The sequence below is a fragment of the Microplitis mediator genome, chromosome 9, assembly GCF_029852145.1.
Source record: "Microplitis mediator isolate UGA2020A chromosome 9, iyMicMedi2.1, whole genome shotgun sequence".
NCBI lineage: Eukaryota > Metazoa > Arthropoda > Insecta > Hymenoptera > Braconidae > Microplitis > Microplitis mediator.
This window is the reverse complement of record NC_079977.1, coordinates 20,186,849-20,197,832: the sequence shown is the minus strand read 5'-3', so window position 1 is coordinate 20,197,832 and position 10,984 is coordinate 20,186,849. Positions and strand designations below refer to the sequence as shown.

At 31.8% G+C, this 10,984-nt stretch overlaps 1 protein-coding gene across 1 annotated transcript; it reads left to right on the top strand.

Annotated features, from left to right (window-relative positions):
• Positions 1-346: 346 nt before the first annotated feature.
• On the top strand, positions 347-6,035 carry LOC130674831 (transient receptor potential cation channel subfamily A member 1-like). Its single transcript, XM_057480254.1, has 2 exons — positions 347-536; positions 3,888-6,035. The coding sequence occupies exon 2, from the start codon at positions 3,905-3,907 to the stop codon at positions 5,951-5,953; it is 2,049 nt and encodes a 682-aa protein (XP_057336237.1). The 5' UTR covers positions 347-536; positions 3,888-3,904; the 3' UTR covers positions 5,954-6,035.
• Positions 6,036-10,984: the final 4,949 nt, after the last annotated feature.

Genomic DNA, 10,984 nt, shown 5'->3' with positions numbered 1-10,984 from the left:
GTCAAATTGAATTCAACTTTACAGACAATTTACTGTTAACTTAAAGGTAATTGCTTGCTCGGCAACACTTTCCTTTAAGTTACCTTCAGAATACGGCAGTAGCTTGTAGCTAACTTACGGTGATGGTGACTATCAGGGTTCTTATCTGAATTCCTATGGCTGCGATGGCTCCTTGGGTCAAGCCGTCTTGCTTCCGGAATTGGCGGAATCTAGTTTTTCAACCTCATCATTACGTCGATCAGTCAGCGAATCCGTTGTCAGTCAATCCCTCGTTGCTAAGATACCTACCTCTTGAAGCGTCGGCGCTTTAGCATCACGCAGAGTTTCCACGAAGCTTATGTGCTTATGTTATTACTATTTACTATCGATTTCGCCAAACTGTCAGCTGTAAAGTGTTATTGTTCTGATTATTATTTAAAAACAGCTGTTATTAAGAAATTTGACTTCAACTTATTATAAAACTCTCATATATTTTCTGTTCGATCATTTCAGGGACAATTTAATGGAACATTATAATCATACTAATTATTTCTATGGTAAATAAATAAAATTTCTTATTAAATATATATATATATATGAATATCAAATATACAAAAAAATATGGCAGTAGTAATGTCAATTTAAATAAATACATTATTAGTTTTTTATATCAACCAAAAAAAAAAATTATTGTTTTAAAATTTATTTGTCGGATAAATAGCTACTAAAATTTTTACAATGTGCCGGAAAAATAAAAAACAAAGGATGTATTGGTATAATTTTTTTTCTTTATTCTTTATATTTCTAATCTTTATTTTCATTATTCACTTACTTATACAATTTATAAAATGTACTAAAGACTTTCTATTAAATAACGACTATTTCCAACCCTAGCGGATCCGAATTACGGTAAATACAGTGATTTACCGTAATTTACGGTGCCTAGCAGAATTACCGTAAATTACGGTAATTTACCGTAAATTACGGTAATCTAAGGCAAATTACGGCGAATTGCCGCAATTTACCGTAATTTTACGGCAATTTACCGTAATTTGCCTTAGATTACCGTAATTCTGCTAGGCACCGTAAATTACGGTAAATCACTGTATTTACCGTAATTCGGACCCGCTAGGGAAAGATATAACCTCAGGATAATCATTTTTTTTAAAGAACGCCGTTTGACTATGGTGTAGTCCCTATCAGACCCTAATTACGGTAAATGACCGTAAATTACGATAATCAACCGTAAAATGCCGAGTTACTGTAAATTATGGTGGATTTACCGCAATTTACGATAGCTTTACCGTGATTTATGGTGAATTTACCGTAAAAGTACGGTAATCGGCCTTAAAATACGGTAATTCGGTAATCCATCTGAATTACAGCGGCACTTCAGTAATCTATCGTAAATTACGGCAAACCCATCGTAAGTTACGGTAATTAACCGCAAACTATGGCAATTTACCTAAATTGTGGTGGTTTTACCGTAATTTACCGCAAAAGTGCGGTAAATTGCGGTAATACCCACCAAATTTCTACGGTAGACTTCCCGTAAATTACGGTAAATCAGGTACGCTAGGGTTTATGGTGAAAGTACTGTAATTAGACTTTAAATAAAAACACCGTAAAAATATTGTAGTTTTACTGTTGATTTTTCGTAGCACTACCATAAATCATGGAAATTTTCCGCTGGAGGCGGTAATTTTACCGGACATTTTATATACTGTGTCGTAAATTTGTGGTAATCAGAACTGTTAATGCCCCTAACCGAACTAATTTGCGGTAAAGTCCAAAAGATTCCCATCCTTTGCGGTCAATTCTCGTTTATTACGGTCAATTACCATAAGTTACGGTAGATTTACTGTCAGTTACATCGAAATTTCGTAAAATTACGTAAAATTTGCCGGAAATTACAGTTCTCACCATAATTTGCGGTAAGCTTATCATAATTCAAGAAGAATTAAGGTAACACCGTAAATTACGGTGGGTTTTACGTTATTCATGGTATAGTACCATCATGTAGTCGGATTGGGGAGATTTACGACGACTTGTCGTTAAAAATATAATAGATCTACAGATCATGCCCTAGTATATCCGAATTGCGGCAAATTACGATAATTATTTAATTTACGGTATTTGAAAGAATTACGGCACTTTACGGTAAACGTACGGTATTTTACAGGAAAAGTAAGGCATTTCACGTCAAAAGTATGGTAACTTACCGTAATATTGCGGCAAGCCTGCGGTATCTTGCCGTTGAGTGAAGAATTGCACTGTAAAAACTATAAAAATAGAGAGGCATAGTGCCTAGGGTAAAAATGTTGCAAATGACAGTAAATTGTTGTATTTTACTATAATTCACCGTAAAATAAAGTAAATTACAGCATGTTAATATGAATTACCGCAAAATGCCGTAAATTGTCGCAAATTCGCCATATAAATACCGCAATTTACGGGAAATTACAGCAAAGTGCGATAAATTCCCGTAATTTAACGTAACCAGGGTCCGCCAGAGTGTATAAGAAATCTAACATAGGATACGTTGATTCACCATAAATTATGGTAGTTATGATTTCCACCGACGTAACGGTATATCCACTCAAGTTTACAGTAATCCACCAAAAAAACGGTAATCCACTAGTAATTACAGTTCTCACCATAATTTACAGTAAGCTTACGAAAAATGACGATAACACTGTAAATTACGGAAGGGTAACCGTAATACGTGGCAGATTACCGCTGTTCAGGTGGATGGGGGTGATGCACGGTGACTCATCGTTAAAGATATAGTAGATCTACAGATCATGTATGGTAAATCCACCGTAAGATACGTTAATTCACCGCAAATTATGGTAATTATCACCGTAGTTTACGGTACATTTAATGTAGATTACAGTAATTTACCGAAAATTACAATTCTCACCATAATATATAGTAATCTCACTACAATTTACGGCAAACTCACTGTAAGTTACGGACATTGATATGAAACCGTAAATTATAGTTGCTTCCCTAGCGGATCCGAATTACGGTAAATACAGTGATTTAGCGTAATTTATCGTAATTTACGGTACCTAGCAGAATTACCGTAAATTACTGCAATTTACGGGAAATTACGGTAATCTACGGCAAATTGCCGTAATTTGCGGTAATTCTGCTAGGTGCCGTAAAATTTCGGTAAATTGCGGCAATTTACCGTAATTTGCCGTATATTACCGTAATTTACCGTAGATTGCCGTAATTTACGGTAATTTTGCTAGGCACGGTAAATTACGGTAAATAACGGTAAATCACTGTATTTACCGTAATTCGGATCCGCTAGGGTTACCATAGTTCTTTGAATTCTACCGTAAAATATACGGTATACATACTAAAAATTCACAGCAAATAACCATAATTTATATTGAGTCACCGCGAAAGTGATCATCCACCGAAAATTACTGCAATTTTATTACACTATATATATTACTACAATATAGTAAGCCCGCCGTAATTTGTAGGGAATTCATATCATTTCGTAAATTACCGTGGATTTATCGTAAATATACCGTGATTTTATTGAATTCTACAGTACAATTGCCGCAAAATAGAGTGAATTAGATCTTCCGGAGATCCTAATAGTAAACTCCAATTGAAACCGATTGAAAATTACTAATTGGATTCCATAGAAAATTCGAATTGGATTTGACTGTCTTCAATCAGAAAATATATAAATAGATTAATTTAACTTCCCGAACGAATCTTAATTGGAAACTGTGAGGGCGCTTCGACCGCGTTCCGGTTGACCAATTGAAATTCGATTGACTTTCAATCGGAATCTTTAAGCAATAATATTTCTCTCACAGAAACATTAAATTTTCCATCGCTTCCTCTATCGTCATCTTAATTTTCTATATTTGAAATTTCAGATTAATTGAAGTAAATAATGGAAAAACCAAATGATATACAATTACAAAATAGATTAATGGCCGCAATAATTAAAGGAGAATTGAAAAAAGTTGAAAACATAATTAACTCCTTAGAATTGTCCCCAACTGAACTATGGCCCAACGGATACAAATTTCTTTGTATCGCTACCGAATATAACCAAGATGAGATAATAGAATTAATTTTAAAAACGAACGCTCCAGTTAATAGTGTGACTGAAAAATATCTTAATAGTCCATTAAATTCGGCAGTTAAATTAAACAAAGTTGAAACAGTAAAGTTACTCATACAAAAAGGTGCTGAAATAGACAAACAAAATATATATCGACGTAATTCATTTGATATCGCAATAGAAAATGGTAATTTAGAAATACTCGAATTATTAGTAGATCATATATCAGATACTAATATTTCGGATGAAAGTTACATAAAGCTACTGGCTGATTTGCTAAAAACCAGTAACCATAAACTTATGGAAAAAGTCTTAACAAAATGTCTCCACATTGATATCAACCACGCAATGGCCGCGGTTAATTTCTTATGCATTGCTGTGCAAAAAAATTATTATTCGATAGTCGAAAGTTTATTAAATCGTCATGTGGATATCAATTTTATAAATTATTCACGTTTTGGATCACAAACAGCATTATACATTGCTTGTAGAATCGGTGATTACAAAATGGTTGACATGTTACTACAAAATGGCGCCAGTATGGACATTAAATATGAATTTTTTTACAGTAATTCACCTAAAAATATTGATCAATATAATTTATATCCAATTCACATAGCAATTGTCTACGGATACACTGATATTGTCAAAAAATTACTTGATTATGGTGATAATAGCAATAAAAAATATGTTACGCCATTTGGAACAGAGTATACTGCGTTGTATTTAGCCTGTGAGTATCACAGACAAGAAATAGTTGAATTACTTATCACCCGAGGCGCTGATATTAATTTCCAAGATCACAGAGGTTATAAATCCATTTTTGCAGCCGTACCTCCCAGAAAATATGACAATACTATGAAAGGTAATTGTAAAATTTTCAAATATTTGATTGGTAATAAAAATCTTGTATTAGATTTCATAAATATTAAGGCTATTTTAATATCAGCGGCACAAAAACTTCAAGTTGATATTCTTGTGCTTACTATTGAGTACTGTAACAATTTAGAAGCTAGTATACGAAATAAAATTTATAATGATTTAATAAAAGACCGATCACCAAATTTACTTCTGCACATTGTTACGCAACACAATAAATTTTCGTTTAACTCTGAAGATTTTATTAAATTTTTTGATGTATTAATTAAATATGGCGTCGACATTAATTGTAGAGATCAAAATGGACGGACGTTACTCCATAAGGCTTTTTGGTACAGACGGAAACAGTCAATCGAATTGTTACTAAGATTCGGTGGTAATTTGAATTTAATGTGTGACGGCGGTTACACTCCGATTGATTATATGCTTGAGCGTAAATTATTTGAAGCTGTTTATAAAGATGGATACTATAACGTAGATAATTTTAATAAAGATCTTGAAGACATTGTTGATTTTGTAAGCCAGTACGTTGTTAAGATTAAATTTTTGAGGTTAGATGGTAATAAATGTGGTTATGATCAGCTGATTAATAGGTCAGAGAAAACATTCAAGTATCGAGAAATTTATGAAGAAGAAATAGAAGAAATGAAGCACAGAGTTATTGATAATGGCGTAACGTTTTACGATTTTGTAACTGCTGATTTGTATAAAACGGTTGTGTTTTTAGAAAACAAAGTGATTTTTGAAACTCTTGAGTCTGGAAATTTCGGATCCATGTTCCCGGAGTATGAGAATGTTATAAGAGGGTGTTTCTACAAGGGTGTGGTGAGGAAGAAATTATTAGATGAGGCTCATAAGCTAACTATTTTCAATATGATAGATAACTTACCGTATCCTTGTATGCGTAATATCATGGATTGCTTTAGTAATAGTGATTTGAAAGATGTGATCAGTGAATATGAATTTCTTATGATGCCTAAATTGAGTGGCGGTTGAATTTGAAACAAAAATTTATTGTAAAATTTTGTGATGTTTTTAAGATTGTTTTAATAAATGCTATAATTTTTTTTGTTCATAAGTGATAGAAAGTTGATGATTATTTTTTGCAGACCTTAAGCGCCAACATGTGGTGTGCTTCCCATAAAAACCTTGTTAAAATCTTACGCAAACCTGGTCACGGGTAATTGCTGTAATTTACAGTACAATACGGTGTCTTACGGTAAACGTACAGTATTTTACGGCAAAAGTACGGTATTTTTACCGCAAATTTACAGTACGAGAACGGTAATTTACCATTAAATTGCGGCAAGCCTACGGTATTTTACCAAAAAATGAATTATTGCACTCCCTAGCGGATCCGAATTACGGTAACTTACGGTACCCGAGTCGAAATTTAAAACTATCTCAAGCGCTTCAGGCGTTTAAAGCGTATGTCAAGCGTCTCAGACGTTGTAAGCGTGATTAAAACATTTCAGGCATTAGAAACACGGATAAAATGAAATTCTTTTGTCAGAATTGACGTATTTCTTCCTAATACATGCAAAAGTTAATAAATCTGGAAAGGTTGACCTTGCAGACTTTTTTTAAAACTTCCCGCTATGTACGAGCTCAAAATGCTCGAAAAATGATCGATTTGAAAGTTTGAAGCTCTTCATTGCGAAAAGTTAACAAAAAAAATTTTGTCTAAATTAAATTTTTTTTGGACTCGAAAACAAAAAAAATTAAAAATTCAATTTTTCTTAGGACGAAAAAAATTAAAATTTTGAAATAAAATATTTTTTTATACGTCCTTATTACTTTTCATCGGTACCTTTTGCCAATATATGACCTAATGTCATCTTTAACGCGATATTTGTGTATAATTTTAATTGCTAAAAAACGTAATAAGTGCAATTTTGAGCGCTTAAGCATGGAATAGGCGGGAAGTTGCAGGGATGGCCTTTAGGGTCAACCGGTTTCCTAATGTTTTTTCGAATGGTTCATTATGCCCCATATATCACATATTGGCCCGAAATATCATAAAAACATCATAGAGGTCATAACTTGACGGAAAATGGAAAAAAAAAAAATTACCTAAACCCAGTACATGACCTTTTTAATTTTAATCGGAATTAAAAAATTATTTAAAAGTTTTAAACACGCTCTTAACGCCCGGGACATCTTGAACGCGCTTTTAAGGCCTGAGACGCTTAATTTACACTGAGAAAAAAATTTTCTCCTGACAACTAAATTTTAGTTATGACAAGAAAATGATTTGATTACCCATTGCCAATCATATATTTAGTTGATTTAACTAAATATTTTATAATCCACCAACAAAACGAGTTATTAGAAACTATAAAATATTTAGTAAAGATAATTACGCGTTTAGTAGCAAGCATAAAATCAAATTGATTACCTGTAGAGTTTATAAAGTAGTCATAATGAAATGTATGAGTGATTATTATAGAGAATGAGTTATTAATAATAATTAAATATTATTTTTAAGTGACAGAATATTTATTCAACAGTTCAATAAATGCATTTTTAGAAAAATTATTTATTTCCTTCACAAGTACTTTTTTTCGTACTATGACAAAAATTGTTCAGGAAAAATATCAATATTAAACATTAATGTCATAGTGTAATACAGGATACCTCTATACTACTATCAAAAATTTAACCAGATAACTGGTCCCACAGATGTTTCAAGCTCGGAATATAAAAACTCTGAAATAAGTATCTTACCAGGGACACCACAAATGATGGGCGCGATCTAGTGGCGAGCACCGAACTACTCCAGCTGCTGCTGCCTAACACCATAACTTTTAAATCAATAATCATTAGGTTCAAATATATATTTATTAACCTCGAACAAATATATATATATTTATTCTAAGCGAATATATTTTTTTTGTCTAATTAATATTTATTAGAGTTAATATAATAATATTTTGCTCTAATATTTGGATTTGTTGGCACTACAAAATAGTTTAGTTGCCCATTAAATAAATATTTTCTTAACTCTACCATATGATTTAATTATCTTAGAGACAGAAATATTAATGTCAACCAAATAGAGTCTATTAAATCATTTGTTAAAAATGATAAAATAGATTATATTCACGTAATAAAATTTAGTTGTCCCAAATAAATTTTAGTTTAATAGAATTCAACAAAACCGATTTAATTGTCCAAAGAGAAATTATTTGTCAGTGTACGTTTTAAACGCCTGAGACGCTTGCGATACGTTTTAAATTTCGACTCGGGTAATTACCATAATTTGCGCTATCCAGCAGAATTACCACACGGAAAGAAAATTATGGGAAGTTTTCCTATGCATTATGGGAATGGTTCCCATAATGGTATGGGAATAGTACCTATACTACTATAGGAATGGTTCCCATATATTATGGGAACCATCCCCATAATAGTATGAGAATAGTTCCCATAATGATATGGGAATGGTTCCCGTACCATTATGGGAATGCTTCCCATGATATTATAGGAACCATTCCCATATCATTATGGGAACCATTCCCATAATGGTATGGGAATCATTCCCATACTATTATGGGAATGGTTCCCATATTGGTATAGGAACTATTCCTATAATATTATGGGAACTATTCCCATAATGTTATGGGAACCATCCCTATAATATCATAAATTTTTTTTTTGCACAATAGTGTAGAAATTTCCCAAAATTTAAATTTTCTTGAATGTTTTGTGCTGACAAAAAATTCTTATTAAAAATTTTAATGTTTTTTTGCCAAATTCGATTTTTTTTTTCAATGTTTGAATTTTTGTTTTTATGTTTAATAATATTTCTGTGTATTGTAGAAGTGATTACCACACTTCTTTAAAATAATTTTTTCATGATAATATGGGAATAGTTCCCATACTATTATAGGAACCATTCCCATAATATTATGGGAATGGTTCCTATAATTTGTGGGAATGGTTCCTATAAATTATAGGAACCATTCCAATAAATTATAGGAATGATTCCCATAATATTATAGAAAGTATTCCTATAAATTATAGGAACCATTCCTATAATTATAGGAACCATTCCTATAGTGTTATGGGTATCATTTCCATAATTATAGGAACTATTCCTATAATTATGGGAATCATTCCTATAATTATAGGAACCGCTCCCATAATTTATGATCGTAATTCCTATGATGGTATAGGAAAAAATTTCACAAAATTATGGGAACCGCTGCCATAATTTTCTTTCCGTGCATTATTTGCGGTAAAAATATACAATCTACCGCAATTGATGGCATTTTACCGTAATTTACGGTAAAATACTGGAGATTACTGGAATTTTGTTGGATACAGTTATTACCGTAATTCAGATCCGCAAGGGCTGTAAAAGTAACAAGACATATGGCACTTACGGTAAAAATGCCACTAATTACGGTAAGTTGCCGTATTTTGGCTGAATACACTTTAAAATACCGTTACAAAAGTTACATAACATCACGGTAAAATGCTGGGTTGGGCAGATTTGCCGTAGAAATACCGTATCTTGCAATAAATTACGTAAAGTACGGTAAGTTACGGTAATTTAGATCCACCAAGGCATGAGCAAGATGACGATATAGTTATTGGCGTAACTAGTAGGGTAAGTGATTCATAATGTGTCAGCGCGATGCGGGTGACGGATTATGACTTACCCTACATGTTGCGCCCATAGTTTTATTCAACTCATATGCGCTATTCACGTTTTATTAATCGCCTAAAAAGCGAAGTCTCAATAGCTGTTTAGTGACATGGTGAAAAAAAACATTCGGCATCACAATCTTGGCTACTCAATGGGTAACAACAGGGAATTGTAATTACCCCGTATTCAGTAAGAGCTTGAAAGATAGTTACGTTTATTTTCATTACGTCACAATAGCCGGGATAGTAGACATCTTTATTGCGTTTTGACAAATAATTTTTCACCAGTCGGTAAACGGCCATTTAGGGTTCGCATTTTAGGCATGATAAAACGTGAATCAGTGTTACCAGATGGACTCATCTACTTTCCCCTAAACACCCGCGTAAAATCCCCTAGATTGAAATAAAATCCCCTAAATTAAATGACTTACAAATTATCAGACGCCTAATGACTTATTGAATTTGTTTTTTTTAATAAATAAATTATATAAATATAAATTGAAAATTTGCACGTGAAAAAATTAAAAAAACTTGAAGAACATTTTGGGATAATTTTTTTTTATAAAAATTCATCTCTTAGAAACTTAAAAACTTTATAAAATGTCTGCTGACTTTAATATCATTAAATCAAAGATCTTATAATTAATATTGTAAAGCTTGTTGATGAATCAATGTACTATATATTGTGCTTAGTATAAAATGTGTTTAATTATGATTAAAAATTTTTTTCCGAAAAAAATAAACCATTTTTAGTACAGGTGATAATAAAATATGAAAAACATATTTTTATACGAAACGTAGTATAAATAATAAGTTAAATCATATTTTATAAATTATTTAATAGTTAAAATCTTTTAAAATTATTCAATTATTGTTTAAAACTCTAATAAATTATTTAATTCAGACGAGGACGCTGTTTAACATGTGGACACCGATCATTTGCCATTTTTCTTTTTTTTTTAAAGAAAATATGTTTTTTTATCTATAATGAAGCATGTTTGTAATTCTCATTGATAATTTATTAAAAAAAATTTTAAAATTTCTGTTCTGAATTGAAATCGTTCTTCGTTCATTCTTTTCAACTTAAATTTAAGGAAGTTTGTAATCCCCTGAACAAATCCCCTAAAAAAATGTTTCCCCTATATTTCCCACCAAGCCGTCTAAAATCCACTAAATTTAGGGAAAAATCCCCCAACCTGGCAACAGTGACGTGAATAGCGCGCATGAGTTGAATAAAGATTGTTACATGAATTACTTTGAGGGAGGGCTTTATACTTATGATTTAGATGAATAAATCTCAACGGTGAATTTATATTGTTGCTTTATTTGTAACCGATATTTATTTAAGTTTTTCTTATCAATAATTAAAGTAAG

Bases quoted from the DNA above. Each gene is read 5' to 3' on its own strand.
- LOC130674831 (XM_057480254.1), top strand. From the start codon at position 3,905: ATGGAAAAACCAAATGATATACAATTACAAAATAGATTAATGGCCGCA.